Below are 19,211 nucleotides of genomic sequence, written 5' to 3' on the forward strand. Positions count from 1 at the left end.
CGCGTCACCTTGGCAGTGAGTTGAGGAATAAGCTTTGGGTTTTATGAGTCTCGTCATAGCTCCACCTCTTCTCTGGGGTTTGTCTGCTCGCTGCTTTCACTGAACTGAAGTTACATGCAAAGCCGCTCTTGTCCTGCATGGATTTATATGCAAAAGGGAAGGAAATGAGGACCTGAAAGGACGGACATTTGAAATGCTCTGCAGGTGATTTTACAACTTATAGGGCATTAGACTGATGATGATGATGATGGTGATGATGATGATGATGATGTTGGGGAGCAATTAGTGCGACAGAGGAAGCTCAGGTTAGAAGATAAAGTTAAAACGATTACAAACATGATACTTTTCTATAAAATACAGAAATCACATATTAAGGAAAAGCGTGTTCAGTATAATCAGACTGATGCACAGAGGTTTCATCCTCACACGGGTCTGTAGTTTCACACAGTTTGTATAATTATCACAGATGTTTTCGAAAAGAAACTGATCAAGAAATCAGTGTCATTTTTTTTTACTGTTCTGCTACGCAACACGATCATTGTGCTGTATAATGATTTATTGGCAAAATGTTGTAGATGTGATGCAAAGTCATTACAGACTCATCAAAGCTCAGCTGATGGTCCACTCCAGGCTGTCGGCCCAAGTCAAATCACGGAGGCAGCTCACAGGGAAATATATCAATCTAAATGTCAAAAAAAAAAAAAAAAAAAAACCGACTCCAGAGCACCTCTGGGATTTTATTTGTCCCAGAATTATTTGTGAAATATCTCCCACAGCATATTTTTAGCATGTCTCAGGGATGCTTTGAGAAAAGCTCCGGCCTTCTAAAAATCAACCCTGGAGGCGAAAACCTCAGAGAACCTTTGGCTGTTTCAGAGTTGGTGTTCTATTTAGATTTTGTTTACCTTGTAAATCGCATTTTTTGTTTTAATAATTTCTCTAAAATCTAATACAGAATACAACAAACTGTAAAAGGACCGGGAGCTGCTGTGACCAACAGAACAAGATACTCCAAATAAACCTGTCAGGTCCGATATACCTCACTCAGTCTTTATTTTAAAACACTGGCAAATATATTTGAAACCAAACAGCCTAAAAATCATATGTACGTCTTAAAAACAGGAAAGTAAAAGCAGCGTAAAATTGAACTAAAATTCAATTCTTGATGCACCAGACAACAGAGCATCCATTGTTAAGGGCAGTTTTTGATTTGTTGGGGGGTGAGATGTGTGTTGTGTAACAATGTGTTGAGCAAAGTTATGTTTCAAGAAAAAACGAAAAAAAAAGACATATTTGAAGTCAAAAGCAAATAGTGCTCTCGCAGTATTCAAATAAGTTGTAACTGCAGCTGATCGAGGACTGATCCATGAGTAAACATGACGACTTAAGTTGCTCTAAAGCACACGTTGCCTGAATCCTGTTGTAAAATCCAGCTGAATTACCCGACATCGCTGGAGCATACCTCCCTCTGCTGGTCACCCCTGGAACTGCAAAGAGAACAATTCCGTGCCTCTGAATCTGTAAATCCTTCTGCACACTATAGTCTGCAAAACGCTTTAATGTTAGGGATATCTCTGCTTTCTTTTAACACATTTGATAGAAACTTACTTTTCCTGTAAAGTTGGTTGTATATATACATAGCTCTCAATTTAGCTAAAACTACTAGAACTAATCCAACAGTCCTGCAGTAAATCCTCCTTCATGATGTTCAGTTTTTAATTGAAATTATTTTAGAGAGGCGTTGCAAGCATTACCCTGCAGCTTCCATCATTCCTCCGCACTGTAAGAATTAGCTGTTGGGACAAGTAAGCTGACACTCCGTATAATAATATAATGGAGTCAGACTGGAGCAATGGGTTTTCTGTGGGACATACAGTACAGTATGTCCCACAGAAAACCCGAGGCGGCAAATGCTTCCTTTGAAGGTGTCCAGTGTCTCCTCTCTTTGACACATAGGCTATTCTCTCAGCTTCTTAGAAGATGTTTTTGGACACTCATGATGGACTGAGCTCTACAGATGTTCTGTCTTAAGCCCCCCTTGGTTCTCAGAGCCTGTCCAGTGGGCCAAGTGTAACTAGAGCTTGGGGGTTTCATTCATGTCATTCATTGAACAACATGTATATTTATAAAACGTGTGTGACAAAAATAATCTTAACTTAATGATTAACTTCCTTTTAATTGTAACAATTATTCACATCTCACTGTTTATCAGCAAACTAACCAGCGTGCAAACCAGTCTAATTTAAATGAAAACTAATGAGATATATACTAATTAGTATTTGGAATATCTAAATTAAAGACATGAAAGGTCTTTACATTTTCTAGACAAATGAATCAAGATATAACTCATCCTCTTATTACCTCACACACATTTAGAGTAAAAACTCAGATTCATGTACTGATTACACTTCTATGTATATGATGTATATGGTTTATATGGATTATCATGGTGATTGCCTGTACATCAAGCTCTAAAGCAGCCTATCAAACTGTTTTCTCCGTTTCTCAGTCAGGTGATATGGATAGATCTCTGAGCATAAATAAATAAATTAAGGAAGGAAGGAAGGAATGATGTCATGGATTTGTTTTTGTCTTAACATGTATTGTTTGTATTAATTGTGGGCCTTGCCTCTCTAAAGTACATGTCCAGTCAATTTGCCACAGGTGAACAGAGGTGAGCTCAAGACTCATCTCAGTGATAATAAAAGCAAACACCTGTCCACAGTCTCGAGTCCCACATCACCAGCATCATTTTAACAAACGGCCACTAGGCTGCACCAGAGGACTTCATTATGGATACACTGTCATCAGCCTTCTCCTCTCTTATAGGTCTTTACTGTGTCAGTCAGGTGTAGCAGAAACAGTATGTTAGTAGACTGAGCACAGGTAACTTTAATGTTTAGGAAGAAAATCTTTTCTTAAAATTATTTATGAAAAAAATATAAAAGAATGAAAAATAGGAAAAGCATAAAAATCCACAAAAATACAGACTTGTTACAGGGCTGTGACACACGAATCCTGTTTTGTTGTGGAACAAAGATAGAAATTCTTTTTTTTTTTCATACAACGCCTTCTGTACAAACAAGTGATCAAAATCAAAAATTTAAATTAAGTGAAAACTAAAATAGCACTCAGTAGAGGCCAAACAACCCTACACTTGTTTGTCGAGCTCACATAATAGAATAATAATCAGAAACATTAAGTAGTCTGATAAACATAAATGATCTGTCATAAAACACAGTAAGTACAACAGTGTCAGTAATCCAGCATTTTCTTGCACCAGATCCGGATCATTACTTCTTGTGCAATCCACTGACAAACAAACAAATAAACAAACAAGCCAACAAACAAATAAACGGACACATGTTAAAACCATCCGGTAGTTAATGCATACAAACTATTAGCATGTCATCATTAAAATATGCTAACTGAGCCGTGTCCGTGGTCACGTGACGTAACCGAACCGTTACATATGACATGTCAGGTTGCTAAGTTAGCTAGTTAGCTAGCTTTACTTAGCGGACCAAATGATGCGGCCGGCGGAAAACCCCGGTTTGGTGCGTGCCAGCGATAAAACGACCATGGCTTTAGGGAGATGAATCAGCTATGTTGGAAAATCTAAAGACAGCCCCGGAGTCAGACGACAGGAAATCGGTAAGTTAGGCCTGCAGTAGCTACCATGCTAGCTTCATACAATACAGTATAGTAAGCTAATTAGCCAGCGTTAAGTCTCCAGCTTGCAGCATGAATACCTAACGGTACTAAACACTCAAGATGTTAGTATGTCAGAGGAAGCCATGTGACTTTTAAATGTGACAGTGCAACTGAAGATAACGCTGTTTAAGTGGAGCTGTAAGATAATGCACACATGACCCAAATTAGCGTTAAGTATCTTAATGATAGAGCTGACATCAGTGCAGCTAGTAAGAGACAGCTGCCTGTTAGCACGCTGAAGTGAACAGACTGTGATTTGTGTTCGCCGGCACATGGAGAGCTCAGCAACCTGTGTTAGCTTGTTCATCACCAACATCTCTACACTCCAGAGACTGCCACATTCTTGGGCGTACACTCTGGAGACTGAGTTTCCTATCATCGCATTTTCACCTGCAGTGAAAGACTTGGTTCAGATCAGTCTCAAATTGTAAATGGTGCATGAATGTGATGCTACACTTTATAGTTTGGCACTGTGCTAATGAACTAAATATGATGAGACAACACGCTAGAATATTATTAATTATTATTAATATTATTAGTTAACTTCTCAAACCAGAACAGTAAATACATGCTTGAATTTGTCCATTTTAAGGAGAAGAAGTGATGGAGTAAACAGCCAGGCATTTAAGCTGAAATGATTAGTCAATAGATTTGTCAAGCTACAGAAAAATGGTCAGCAACTATTTTGATGATTAATTGTTGTAGTAATTTTTCAAGTGTAAATTGTGAAAAATGTCATTCATTCTGAGGTTGCAGTTTCTTCTCTTTCCTCTCACTCTCGTAGCTACTTGTTTGACATATGATGCTATCAGGTGGTGATAGGAAGTCGGAAGCAGGCGTGTAAAACAATGAGTAAAACATACCACTAGTTTTCTAATGAGTGGCTGATAAACACCTGGGATGCCAGGTGAGAACAATTAACTAGCTAATTTACTGCACAATAAATACCAGCGGTGCTCTTTTTTGTGAATTTGTGCTCGTTCCACTGTGATTGATAGCCGTGCTGTAGGATTGTGAATGCTGTCTGTCCCGCTGGTTTGCCCGTTGAGTGATTAGGATCCCTTCAGACACATCATCATAGATTAAACATGGTGTCAGGAGCCCCATCTTGTCAGCCATATTGCTTTATTAGCACGCTCGGTGGAAATGACTCTCACATCCCACACTCATTAGCAGCATCTCTGTCAGATAACTCTCAGCATTCACACCATCCTTCTCATGTCCAACAACACACTGACTTCCCAGTGGACACGAGCATATGGATCACCCACAAATGTGTGAATTTGTTTTTGATTAGTGGTTGAGAGGAGAGATTTATTTGTGGACATTATCTCAGTTTCTTCTAATTGGTAATATGTGATGTACATGTATCACATTTGTCATGTGGAGCTCCTCGGGATGCATACTGTTTGTGCCTGTAGGAGTGTATCTGTGTTCCTCATTTAAATAATAAAACATCTGTATAAACACAACCACTTTAACCTATTTGAGAAGTTCACTCAAATGTGTGCCTATGATATTGAGAACCGTACAGCAGTGTTTGGGAGCAGCAACTCCCTTTGAGGAGTTCCCTCTATAGCTCATAGTCATATTAAGCAAATACAGAGCTGGGGAACATAGGGCCCTGGAACATAGCAATGACTCCCAGTTTGTAACTTTGAGAGGTGTGGATTACAGTGTACAAGAAGTCCAAAAACAGTTGTGGATGGAAAAAGACAGGTTCTAACTTTACACCATCAATTATTCACGGACTACAGGAGCCTGACTCTTAACAGAAGTGACATTGTGACTTGTCCAAAGTTGTAAAAGATGCTTGTCAGTGCCCACATGTCACCTTTTTACAAGAAAATGATGATTAGTGGATCCAGCACTATCCCAGCTTAAATATACACTGGCTTATTTTGAAGTCATGACTATTAAATATTAGACAGCACTGTCGTGAACTTACTACTTCACATACAAAAATACTTATTTTTAAATCGTAAGTGAAAGTCGACCTACTCAGGTCTCTTCACCTGTGGTTGATTAGACCTCGTCTCAGGACGGTGACTCTCTGACTTCTGTTGTTAACAGCTCTCTTGAATGATGTATTGATTATGTTTTGAAAATAAAAATATTCAGTATTTCCAGGTGCTCCGTTTTGCTAATGCCTCTGGTCCAGACTGTCTTTGCACCTCCTCAGGACGAGCCACTTTGAGTCTTTGAAAATATTTTTTAATATTCATCTGGATTGAAGCTCAATCATTCAGCATCAGAGTTAAAGAATTAGCATTAATGTTAACTACTCGCCTGAGGAGTTGATGTTGACTAGCAGCCATATACAGCGTGCTAACCTCGACCTCAACCCAGCTGTATTAAGACGTTAACTTATATCTGTCCTTACGAGCTAAGCTCCTTATGTGATGCTAATAACTTATTTGAAGAGTTGGGTCTGTGAGATCGACAGTGCTGTGTTAAGAACATGGATAGACTAACTTATCAGAGTCAACTACATCAGCTTTGGACACATTTGTGCAGAGGTGCTCATGATACCATCCATTCATGAGCTCTGTAGTGATTTTGTTCAGGAATGCAGCCGGCTGTCCTCTCTGTGGGGAAAGAGCCAACAAGGCTTCTTCCTCCCACGCACGACCATGTTTGATTCAGAGTGTTCAGACACTGAGAGGAGAGGCTGTTCACAAACGGGTCCATTGTCACTGTGTTTGTGAGAGAGAGAGGGAGAGAAAGTGAGAGCAGGGCAAGGAGGGGCTGAGTGAATCAAAGCTCTGCCCACAGCTCTACAATATGAGTTTACTCATTTGAAATGATAAACAACCACGGGTGTAAACAAAAGGTTACTGATGGCTGAATTCCCTTTAGCTGCTTCACTTCCTTCCTGCTTCAGCCCTTTTTCACACAGACGTCTAATAATATGAAAAGCACAGGAGAAACAAATTTAGTTAAAGATGGTTGGCCATTGTCAATGTTACACGTGCTTTTCCTGCCATGACAAGTCAGAATGTCTGCTTTGTTAAAGGCCAGTTTATTATACAATTTGTAACAGAGTTGCTGCACATAATATTTTGTTATATTAATTAAGTCATTAAAAAAAATAACATAGTGTGTCCAAACTAGTGAGCAGACCTTTCTTTAATGTGTCACATACATTAGCTCAGATGTCATTTTCATTTCAGAAAACTGGTGTTTCTGCCTCGTCAGTCTCAAAGCACAGTGTGAAATATGTTAACATATGGATGACTGTGGGGTCAATATGACAACTATTACATTAACTTTTAGATTTAGATTAGATTAGAGTTATATGACATGACAGAACATGACTCTGAACAACATAAAAATGTGAAAAGTCAATCTGTTTGAAGGTGTTTCATAGTAAACAAGTCAGATTGTATCTTATACAGACTTGCTCTTTGATTAATCCAGTATCAAAGAGGAAGCAAAAAGCAAAGGTCAAGGAATCGTTTTCCCATCAAAAAGTTAGTGTGTGCAGTACACCGTCCCTGCTCAATTGTTAATGGACCAGAGTGAGGCAGAGAGCTGGAAAGGTGCACAGTTTCACTCCTGCAACATCAGTTAGCACAAAAGTGGGGACGGCTGTTAGAGCTCTAAGGTGTAACATGAGAAACAGTTATTCCCTGGAGTTAAACTGACACTCTGCAAGATCTGTGTGACACAACTCCGGCAGATATCAGGCAACACAAATCACATGTGCAAGCTTAGAAGTATTGCTCTGAAGCTACACAATAGCAGGTGGATGTGTCTGCTTGAATAATTGATGAAGTGTGGCGTCGGCCTTGTAAAATAGGAGGAATTTGCCTAATCTCTGATGTAGTTTAAAACATTCTTATTGGTTGCAACTCAGAACATATCGAAGTGGAGCTGTGCCTGAGTGTGATGAGACCGCTTTGGCGTGCGCTTATCTCGAGACTTCTCCGTTTACCCAGTGTGGGTGCTGCTGAAGTCAGTGCGGTTTGTAACTCAGCACCTTGGATCTCAGATCTCGGATGTGCTCCCCGCTCCGACTGTTGTTCCCAGGCCACGCCCACCTGCTCCCAGAGGTGCAGTGGTCAGACTGACACATGAGCTGCTGACTTGGTGGCTCAGTTTGCACATTTCCCTCTCTCCCCTGGGTTTATCCTGCCAGGCAACGCAGCGCACGCCCCTCATGTCTCATTTCTGCGTGCACCTTGTGACTGTTTGCATTATCAGCACATCATAAGCGTGTGCTTGTAAGCTGATTTTTTTTTCGTTTGCCTTTGACACAATGTTTATTCACACCTTTCAGCCCCCCCTGCCATGGCAGCTGGTGTCAGCGTACTGAGTGACCTGCCTTACTCCATGACTGGAGCCCGCAGTGGAGAGGTCAGCACAGAGATGGAGACAGGTAGGAGAGCTCTGCAACACACAGACAGCACAAGAAAAGCTGCTGGTTTTATGGTAATGAATGTAGACTTGAAAGGATGGCAGTCAGTGATGTTAAATTGCCATTTTATGTAAGGTTAGAGTTAGAAATGAATTTGAAGTCAGATAAGATTTTCTTCAATGTGGGCTATGGGCTGGCACTTAGCAGGTCAGCTTTAGCATTGACACATGACTTTCAGGTGACGGTACCTTTATCTCAGTTGTTTAAAAAAAAAAAAAAAGATATTTTTATCATGAAAATTAGTGTTATTCCTGTCTGCCTGGCTGGAGATTAGGTTCACCATAAATTGAAGTATAAGGTCCACAAGATGGATAATATGGATAATATACTTCAGACTTGATGAAAGGTTCTGCAAGTGTATTACCCAAGAAGAGCCATTAGATAGATTGAGTCGCATCTAAAATTGCTTTTGGATAATGCCCTGTGATATATCTGCCATCAGGAAAAGATAGGTAGATAACAGTAGGTTTGGAGTGGTGTCCTCTGCAGCCACTTTTACTGAGCTGACCATCTTTACAACTGGTGCTTATTGGAGAATAACTGCAAACACAATAAATCTGATGTATGTTTTCTAATTGATATATTTGATTAAAAGGAAAACCTGATCATAAGTTTACATGGTGTTAGTAGGAATTTGTCTTTATGAAATATTCTCTCAGGTCAAACGTGTTGTCTGAATTTTTGTATGATCCTTGTACTGGCAAGTATTTCATTCATCTTTTCAGAAGAAAATCTGGGAAAGGCTAGATATTAAATCAGTTCAGTGAAAACACGCTAACAGGTAAAACAGAAGAGAAGTGATGAATGTGGCTGGGCCTCAGTGCAGCCCGTCCTCTGATGCTTCCTCTGTAGCTGCAGCCCTCTCTCATCTTTGCTGTTTGTCAGTCTGCCTGCTGCTCCCCCACACTGAGATCCTCAGAGAGCCAGCAGTATCATTTCACCTTTTGGCTTCAGTTGGACTGGATAGTGCATTGAGTGGGTTTCAAGCACAATGTCTGCGTTACACTTACATAGTCTTTCCTTAGTGGATATAATTTATTAGCAGTAGCAGACAGGAGCAGTGATACTTGAAAATATATAAGCTCTTAGCCCATAAAATAATCTAGTAGATCAAGCTAGTTCCAGCTTTAAATATATATATTCTTGCTATTATCGTATAGTATATTTTCTTACTTTCTTTGTATTATTAATTAAATCTCATCAAACAAAATAGACAAATTTACAAAATAATCATTTTCACTCTGAGCTTTCTAGACCAAAGGGTTAATATGTTAAGAGAGAAACGTAGATAAGAAAGTTAAAGTATCTCGAAAATAACTGGTAAATGTTACCCTGGAAAAATACAAGCACTTTCAAAAGTATGGTTCACATTATCAGAATTCACAGTGTTATTCAGTCAGATCTCACATCCCTGTGCATTTTCGTGTTATGTAAACCACTTGTCTGCTGCTGATCCAATCAAAAGCAGAAGAAGGTGTTTCATTGTTAACACTAGTTGATGCGGTGTGTTCAGGGCTGTACACCACCAGATGTATGGCCTTTTATTCAGGCAAGTACGGCGTTTTCCTCCTTCAGTTCCAAGCCGCCTGCCTCAGATCTGTGTTAATGTGTGTGTGTGTGCGCGCAGCATTCGCCCCCATCTCTACTGACGACTTTGGAGATGGTTGTCATGGTGACACTTCAAATGCCGCTGATGAACTGATAGGTTGTATTTGCCTCTCTTTGCCAGTGGGTGATTGTTGTGTGATGATTCACCATGGGCACAGAGCTGTTGAGTCAGGAGCCTTTGTTAGTGCAGAGCTGCTCACAGCGCAGGTCGCAGCTCAGCCCGCACTGTGAAATGCAGCAGCACAGAGGACGGCACTCCTTAGCCGGGGAGATGACGGCGAGCGTGAGGAGGCACGACCGTAGGCACTCTGCCTCGGACGTCCTGCTGAAGGTCCTGCAGTGCAGACGCAGTTCTGCCCTGGAGATCCTCTCCTCCTCCTCTCACAGAGTCATGGTGGCCGTCTGCGTGAACCAGCCTCAGCCACCCACTGAACGCAAGACCAGGAGATGTAACCACACTGAAGAAATAACCAGTCTTTTAGCATTTAGGGCTTGATAGTGACTTAAACCGCAAGGAAAGCTTGAATGTAGCACTGATGAGTATTGTCAAATCGTTCTTATGTTTCTTTCTTCTTCTTTTTTTTCTTTCCCATCAGCCAATGCGAGGGTCCCCACAGCAAAGTACACCAAGATGGGGGAGACCTTGAGGCACGTCATCCCCGGTCACATGCAGTGCTCCATGGCCTGTGGAGGGAAAGCCTGTAAATATGAAAACCCCTCTCGCTGGAGTGATGAGGAGCAAGCTATCAAAGGACTCTACTCGTCCTGGTACGTTAGCCAGTCTTAGCACTACCTCTCACACAGCCCTCAGTCTTCTTTTTTTTTTTTTTTCTCTCACTGCTGTACTTGGCTAGTACGGGTCATTGAAGTCCACATCAATAGTTACATGAAATATCAATACATGTGTCCTGGTTTTTGCTTTGCACGGTGATCACGTCAAAGTGGAATAATTGAAGGTCAGGTCTTTAGTTTCAGTGCATCAGTATGTTTCCAGGCTCTCTGGATATCTCTTTACGTATCTTGGTGTCTGTGTTGTAAAGTGAAAGTGTTGCTTTTTGGCATTCATACCACAACTACCACAACTCCACTAATTTGTCATATTCTCCAACTTACAGGATTACTGACAACTTGCTAGCTATGGCAAGGCCTTCCACTGAAATCATAGAGAAGTTTAACATAATTGAGCAGTTTCAAAGGTACAGTAGTTTCCTTCTTTCACACACTGTTAGAATTGGATTTATTCTAATGTGAGTCTCTTTATTAATTTAGATTAACATTTAAATTAACAGTGAAATGAAGATTGGTTTGCTCCAGCTGTTTTATGTTCACTTGCAGTGCTGTCACATTGTGTGTAAATATCGCTGTGAATATATATGTGTGTGTGTGTTGGGTGGACTGCTCTTTACGCTGACTCGAACCTGTTGCCGTTCTCAGGTGTGGTTTGAAGACAGTCATTAACCTGCAGCGGCCGGGAGAACACGCCAGCTGTGGTAACCCACTGGAGCAGGAGAGTGGTTTCACTTATAGACCTGAAACTTTCATGGAGGCAGGCAGTGAGTTTCGATATCCACCTTCACTAACACATGAGCGAGATTTTAACTTGTCTTGCAGACAGCAGTGGTGATGCAGATGGTTGGTAACTGCCAAAAACACCAGAAGAATAATACCTTCTGCACCTCAGCAGTTTACTTAGAGCAGTTAACAGCAGGCAATAACAGCTAGTTAGCTTTCTTCAGATTGGATATCTATCTGATTTACCAAAGACACATCAAGTGTTGTTAAATCATGGATAGTAAAACAATACTATGGCTCAATAACAATCTAGCCCCATGGCAATAAAAGATGAACTTCTGATATCCTTCATACTCAGATATTTCCCTCACTCTCTACACCAGACCTGGGCGAACTACAGCCCGCGGGCCACACCCGGCCCTGCCCGGCCCGCGTGAGGCCAATCATAAATTAGAATATAAATGAAAAAAATGTTCATGCCATGCATGCAATACAACTGTGTTGCTTTTATTTTGAAAAGCCAAGAGTGTGACGTTTTACGCATGGATGCACGCGGCCCGTTGGCCGTAGTTTGCTCTAAACTGCATGAATACTTGTTAATAAGTATGAATAATGAAGTATTATCTATGAATGTGTATAGAAATTAAACAAAGGAATTGGTTCTATTCTTTTTTGGGATAGTTTTTTAGGTGTCATTGCTGTCTCTTATGCTACAGGAGATGTTTCCTAGCAACACATTTACATATTGGTAATGGCTTTACCACTGGAGACCTTCCTCAGAAGTAGTAGTTTTATCAGAATGTACTGAAGACTTAACATGTAAAAAGGTAAAGTCATGGATTTATTTATGTCTAAGTGGTGTAACCCTGCTCTCTGTCAGGAAGAGTAGAGCTCTTTCCACATTTCTATAAGTTGTAGAGAAAACTGCATGACTTAAAAACAGTGGTAGAAAATGAGTTAGTTTAATATTTTCCTCTGTACCATCAATGGTGTGTTTTGCTTACATCTGAAACTGAATGATGTGGTCCCTGGTAACCAAGTAATTACCCAGAGATTCCACAAACGTTATGTCTGTGGAGGGCTGCAGTCACCATTCCTCTTCCTAACAAGCTCTCTCGAGATCTTTACCTTAATCACCTCATCAAAGCATCAGCTGCACTTTGAACCGTGCTGTCTTTAATATGACACTCAGTAAAAGCCTCCAGTATAAACACTGGCTTCATACTCACCTTGTGGTAGATCTGTATCATACACAATTCTTCACACGCCTCACACATGCACCTGATGTAAATGTGAGGAGTTTAACACATTGGTCGCATTTCTGAATAAGAAGAAGGCTGTCAGGTTAATTGAAAGGCTTCAGCAGCACAAAGTTAAATATGCACACAGGGATTATATAAATAAATGTATGTATGTCTTTCATCAGTCACTTATTATCTCAACCACCATCTCTTATGCACAAAGAAAATAAAGTCAAATTAATATAGCTGGAAATACTGCTACTAAAGATGGAAAAAGTTGTATAAAACCCTTTCTCTTTCCAGAAAGAGCTGTGTGAAGTCTGATAAACACCCTCAAATGATGTCAGTTGATAAAAAATTCTGGGGGTGTTGAATTAGAACCAATGGAGCTTACCCGAGTAAACAGTGGGTGGCATTATAGGTAATGCAGGTGCCACGTTTTGACAAGTAAAAAAAAAAAAGACAAGGCAAGGAGTGTAATTCTGAATTGATAGAGTCGTCTTTAATGTAGAAGACACTAACTTTGTATCTGAAGGATAAAAAGGCCTTTCCTTTAACAGATGGATAAAGCCAGCGATGCTGTGTGCTCCGTGTCTGAAACCGCCTCAGGAAGATATTGAACAGTTCTTAATTCAGTCCTCTGGCTTTGTGCGTTTCAGTCTATTACTACAACTTTGGCTGGAAGGACTATGGTGTGGCATCTCTGACTACAATCCTCGACATGGTGAAAGTTATGTCATTTGCTGTCCAAGAGGGTAAACTGGCCGTCCACTGCCATGCTGGTCTTGGAAGAACAGGTTTGTAACACCAACAGTTTGGTGCTTAAATCCTCATGTAAGCTTGTAAAATATCAGTTTCATTTTTTTTTGTTTTTCTTTATGCAGGTGTGTTGTTGGCCTGCTACTTGGTCTTCACATCCCGGATGAGTGCTGACCAAGCCATCCTGTTTGTGCGAGCTAAGAGACCCAACTCCATCCAGACCAGAGGCCAACTGCTGTGTGTCAGGGAGTTTGCCCAGTTCCTGGTCCCTCTCCGAAGCGTCTTCTCCTGTGCAGAACCCAAAGCGAGTGCCGTCACCTTGTCCCAGTACCTCACCAGGCAGCGCCACCTGCTGCACGGCTATGAGGCTCGGCAGATGAAGAATGTGCCAAAAATCGTCCAGCTGGTGTGCAGGCTCCTGATCGACATTGCAGCCAACAGACAAGTGGTGATTGAGGAGGAGTGGCTGGAGATCCCTGACCTCACAGCAGAGGTGGAGAAGACCGTGTCCCAGCAGGCCCTTCAGCAGCTGGGGAAGGAGATGAGAGGGAAGGGGATTCCTGTCCCTCCTTGTTTATCTCGTCCTCTCAGCCCACCAGCTCTGGAGTCTGCACCTTGTCACGACCAGCCTCTATCCAGTGACAATGACCTTGATCCTCTGTGGAGGCAGCAGAATGTAGAAAGCCCTCTAAGATCTTCTCTGTCTAACAACAGGAGACTCAGCTACAGTGATTCTGTCCTTCACAAACTTGGATCATGGCAGCAGCATTTAGGACATCTGAAGAGCACCAAACCAGTCAGCTGCCTGATCAAACATTCCTTGTCTCACAGCAGCCTTGCACCCCCCAGGTTTTGGGAACTGTCTCCTCAGGACATTAACAGCAGCGTTCAGGACCCAAACACAGAAGCAAAGCAAGACACTGGGTCTCCTTTTTCAAAAAAGCAGCTACATAAAGGGTATCAGAGTCTGTCTTTAGATCTGTCAGAGCAAGGAAGGAAATCCCACTGTAATGCCATACTGCCAGCCTTATCAACCAGGAGCAGACAGGTAACCACCGAGGGGCAGCCAAATGTGGATGTGTCAGTGGGTGGAGCAGAGAGAGGGGACGTCTCGGAGGTTCCCTTCATCACCCTCCAGTCTGAGCTCTCTCCAGAGAGCAGGCGCATGCTGGTGGCCAAAGCTCTGGCCATGGACATAACAGACAAAGATCTCACCTCCAAAGTCTCAGTGTGGCAGGTAGGCTCTTCTGTGACATGCAAGCACATATACCATGTAGTAAGATAAAGTCATACTAAACTTATAAACTACTGTACTGTTAAACTGAAACGTATTGTGGAGTAATAATGTGCCTGTCTCCAGGCTTAAGTCGTGACCCTTTCAGTTGTCCTGAAGAGTGGTGGGTCAGAGTTCATTGGATATCTGACACAGAGGGAATATCTGCAGGCCTTTGAGTCATAAAAAGCACAGAATTAAAAACGAGATACTGGAAGATATTTAAAAAAGTCTCAAATTTCATTTACAGGTGTCTTGATGTTTCTGCTTTCCTGCCGTGGACATTAACATTAGTTACATATCATTGTTTGATTGTTGGTCACTTATAGTTAACTACTGTATGTAAACCTGCCACTGTAGGAACAGTGGTAACACAACCTTTGAAACAAGCAACAACTTAACGTGTGTGCGCTCTGGTACCTAAACAAACAGCACTACAACTCTGCCATTCTCTGCTACTTATCTGGGTCCAGGTCACTTTAATTGATTAATTATGTTACTGGGAATTATCAGTACAAACAGCTGGGAAGTCCTGATGAAAATGTGATACAGTATAAATGTCTGTGAACTGTATTAAATTGCATTTTAGGTACTATTTAAAAGGGTATTAAACATTATTAAGTTTTATGAGGTGAACACTGCAGAAATCCTCCTGAGGGTCACGTACAGTGTGTCCAGGCAGTTGTGTAGCTGCAGTGCTAAGTGCTGACAGAGAGGACGACAAACTAGTTCCCTCTGAGCCTTCATCTCCTTCCTACCTTCCCTTTACTTCGACTCAGTGCAGACTTCATGAGGTAAAAGCTGTGTTCAGCTGAGTGCAGCCTGGTGTCTGACCTGCAGAGCAGCACCACCTAACCGTGACTGAAGGAGCAGTTTGTCTCAGGTTCTAACCAGCTGATTGAAACTCAGAAGACTCTGACGTTTCCCTCACATTGTGACATGTTGCTCTGATTAATCACTGCAGAGGGAACAAACAGTGTGATCGATCAGTCAGTTACCTGCTGAGCTCCCATCCTAACTTTTTAAAGTGATGGTGACTCCAGTCTCCTCACACATTAAATGTTGCCTTTGCTGTGTGATGTAGCGTCACTGCTTGTTTTCCCTGAGGTTTAACAATCCTAATCATTTCTTCTGACATTAGCAGAGGGGCTCTTCTTTCAGGTGAGGTGGGGCACCTGTACTGTGAATTACAATGGGAAACCTGGTTTCTGTAATTGTGGTAGAGGATTAGAGAAACCTGATTTCCTCAGCTAGATTTCTGTCGCAGAAAGCTGATTTCTTGACCACGTATGTGGGTGACTGGGCTTCTAATCAGCTGTTTACATGTAAACATGACAAAGACTCCATCAGGGAAGGTAACACTGTGACAGCAGAGCAGCAGGATGAAAGGAAAGATCATTAAACACAGCAACACATACTCATATACTCAGACAGCAGACGGACTAACACACTGTACCAATAGAAAAATCACTTCAGTAAAGCCGAGGAGAAAAACAGACACCGCTCAGATCTCCACCATGGAGATTTGAAGGATTAGCATGACAGGATGTATGAGGACTGTGGTGTTAGTTTAAGCTGCTTCTCACACATGCACTGCAACCCTGAACTTTTCTAGACGTTACCCAGAGGAGCCGTATGTGTGAACGCAAATGTCTGAATGAGTTGAACCGAGCCGACTTCAACCCGGCCAGCTCACTAGTATGAAATCCGTGTAATGTCTGATTGCGCCGATGTGTGAATAAAGCAGGTCATCGTTCAGAGAATTCACAGTGAGCGAGTGGGTGTGTGGATGAGGTTTCTGTCTCGGCTCCTGCACGCTTTACCCAGGCGCCACCGCTCGTCTAAAACAAACGGAGTATTTCCAGGAGGTGAGAATGTGTCTCCCAGGGACACTCTCTGATTGTGTGCTGAATGTATAAAAGGACAACTACAATGTCCAGACCTGATTCTCTGGACATTGTTTGTAGTTCATAAGGCTCATTGCCTTTATCAGCTCTCAAGCTTTTATGGATAGTTCAGTACGAGTATGATAAAAGTTTATACAGTACAACATAAATTCACTTAAATACACTGTTAGAGAACAGTGTAAAAGTCAGAACCATAACTACAGCACACTTTTAGCCTATTGTTAACCCTGATTTAAAGCTGTCAGTCTCATTTCAGTCAGTTCACTGTCAGGATGTTCTTTGCTGTGATCTACAGACAGAGCTCAACTCCAGAGAGGGGGCGTGGGAGAGGCTGTGTATGGAGAGAGATCCTCTGGTGCTCTCCAGTCTGATGTGGTCATGGCTGGAGCAGCTCAAGGATCCAGTCATCAGCAGCGAGGATATAAAAGCTCTCAGTGGGAAGAACGTAAACCCACAGAATGCCCTCGACTCACTGGAAAAGGTACAGCATCACTGTCAGAGGCAAATGTTGATACACACCTGTTTAACAGCTCTCTTTCAGCCAGCTGTTTAACTCAGAGTGTAGTATAGGTCTTGTCTTCATGGTTAATTACTTAAATTTAGATTTACCTCCACCAACAGCTACCAACTTACCAACAGCTAAGAGAAATGACCAACCCTCTATGCTTCTATACAACTAAAGTGCAACAGCAAATACAGTTTATATGAAACTTAAAGGCAGCTGGACTTTGTTGTCTATAGACTTCATGAGGATTTGTGGTTTATTTGTGATTTGACAAGTGGCAAATGTGTTGATAATGAACGTATCAGTGAAATGTTCACAGGCAACATATTTGTTTTCTGCCAAAATATCAAACCTAAAATATTCACAGCATTATGACACTTGTTGTGTCCTGGTTTAATACAGAAAAAAAGTTAAGTGTAATCTGATGGGATCATCCATCCGTGTCCTTCCCACTGGCAGGGTCATAGGCTCACTTTGCTCTGTATCCTGGACTGTGCTGCTCGTCTCCTGCCGATGCCTGAAGAAGCGGAGACGAGTTTTCTCAACCAAACAATCAAAGTGTTTACTAAGGTGAGTGTTAACACAAGCTGTGTATTGAATAGATGTGTATTTGGTTTTCATGAATTATTCGTGTGTTTGATCTCCAGATTGACCCTGCCTCAGAGAAGAATGAGTCTTTGTACATGACTCTGAAAGCAATCCTGACTCCCATTCTTCATGAGCTGCGTGACAAAGCTGTGGAAGTGAACGAAGACTGCTGATCCAGCCTCAGCGTGATCGCTCTGACAAGAGGAGGACTTACAGATGGGTTTCCACTCTAATGTTTGGGCATTACTCTATTTAAAGCCAGTTCATTACATCAGATTCTGTTCAGATCTGCCAATCTTATGTCTTTCAGGATTGTAACAGTCAGTAAGATTTGTAACTTGAAGGTTTAGGATTTTGTTGTTCTGTTAAGCGCTTAATAGACTCTAAGCACTGCCATTTTTTTGTGTTAATGTGCCACCGTGCTCGGTTTGAAAGCATTTGTTCATCATCTGTTCTACTGTAATATTTGTGAGGCACTTGATGTTGCTTTTATTATATACCTGTTAGTTGGTAGGAAATGACTGAGAAACATTCTCACGATGTTAATGTAATGTTATTTAAATGTGGGACTCAGCTGTCAAAGCTGATGGGGCGTGGGGGTCTTATTTAAACCAAAAGATGTTTTTACACTGTGCAGATGCTATAACGTGTCTTATTTATTCAGATCTTATTTGTAACTCAGACGTTTGTTTAATAACCTGTTGACAAGTTGCGAGGTTGCTTGGTTCCTGTAGGATGTAAGCTGTGTTTCTTAGAGTCAAATGCAAACTCTGGCTATTGTTATGGCAATGCAAACTCAACAGGCCACACTGCATTTGCTTTCCCAATCAATTCTATGTCCTTAATACTGTGTGCAACAAAAACCTCTCACTGCACTGTTCTGTTGTACATGCATTTGTTAAACATCAATCTGCCTCCACTCTTGCATTCAGCAACATGCCGTCTGCCTCAACTGAAATGACCTCTGTCTGGACTCTGTCCGTGTGTGTGTGCGCATGCTTGTTATCTCTGTAGGACCTTTTCATGTGTAAACACTGACCTGGATGTGGGACTAGTAGTCCTCATGGAGACCAAAGCCCAGACCTAATGGGGCAAAACCTCATATCTGAGGTCCTGGTCAAGGTTAGGGGGTAAGGTTAGGGTTAGGCTGTCCTCAGAGAATGGAAGTCAGGGCAATGTCCTTACAAGTATACCTGCTCAAACGTGTGTGTGTATGAGTGTAGCTATTGAGACAAGTCCGCCTCTCACCTCATATGTCTCATGTGTGGAAACAATGTAATGTAGAGCTGCTGACGTGTGATGATAATAATATGAAGGACATGAGACTTACTGTGGGGAATATTCAACAAGCACTATTTTTTCATTGTGACAGCAGGCTACTACTTACAGAATTAAACACAACTGACTGCAACCTGTGTGCACTGAGTGTATTTTATGGACTTAACCAAAGTAACACCTCCTCGTTTCTCGGTCTTTGCTGGCTCGTCCAAGTCTGCCAGGCTTGTCTTTGCTTGTATAAACTTGGTGGAGCGTGATTCCTGGAAGCGACAATCACTCTCCACCAATTAAATGTCCTCCTGTGGGACTGGTGGAGATAATGGCAGACAAATGTAAACCCTCTATGGCTCAGCACGCACCAAACTGAGCACAATAACTGGTAACACTGAGAGTCACTAAACTGATG

General features: G+C 41.7%; 1 protein-coding gene across 4 annotated transcripts; it reads left to right on the plus strand.

The window, feature by feature from the left end:
• The first annotated feature begins 3,469 nt into the window (after nt 1-3,469).
• Nucleotides 3,470-18,927, plus strand: ptpdc1a (protein tyrosine phosphatase domain containing 1a). Of its 4 annotated transcripts, XM_041035022.1 has the most exons (10): nt 3,470-3,654; nt 7,997-8,095; nt 10,339-10,510; nt 10,858-10,938; nt 11,177-11,295; nt 13,155-13,292; nt 13,380-14,491; nt 16,730-16,915; nt 17,399-17,509; nt 17,587-18,927. In XM_041035022.1, exons 2-10 carry the CDS (start codon nt 8,008-8,010, stop codon nt 17,698-17,700), a joined length of 2,121 nt encoding a protein of 706 aa, XP_040890956.1. In that variant the 5' UTR covers nt 3,470-3,654; nt 7,997-8,007; the 3' UTR covers nt 17,701-18,927. The 4 variants fall into 4 exon arrangements, 3 of the variants coding, with proteins under 3 accessions (XP_040890956.1, XP_040890955.1, XP_040890957.1); XM_041035021.1 differs by having other exon boundaries at nt 17,399-18,927; XR_005893896.1 differs by lacking the exons at nt 16,730-16,915; nt 17,399-17,509; nt 17,587-18,927 and adding an exon at nt 15,843-15,852 and having other exon boundaries at nt 13,380-14,833.
• The last annotated feature ends 284 nt before the right edge of the window (nt 18,928-19,211 follow it).

This window comes from Toxotes jaculatrix, chromosome 3 (assembly GCF_017976425.1).
Source record: "Toxotes jaculatrix isolate fToxJac2 chromosome 3, fToxJac2.pri, whole genome shotgun sequence".
NCBI classification, from domain to species: Eukaryota; Metazoa; Chordata; class Actinopteri; family Toxotidae; genus Toxotes; species Toxotes jaculatrix.

Coding starts and splice junctions, on each gene's coding strand:
- ptpdc1a (XM_041035021.1), top strand. CDS start 8,008: ATGGCAGCTGGTGTCAGCGTACTGAGTGACCTGCCTTACTCCATGACT. Junction 11,296..13,154: donor AACTTTCATGGAGGCAGGCA/GTGAGTTTCGAT, acceptor TGTGCGTTTCAG/TCTATTACTACAACTTTGGC. Junction 16,916..17,398: donor CCCTCGACTCACTGGAAAAG/GTACAGCATCAC, acceptor TCCCACTGGCAG/GGTCATAGGCTCACTTTGCT.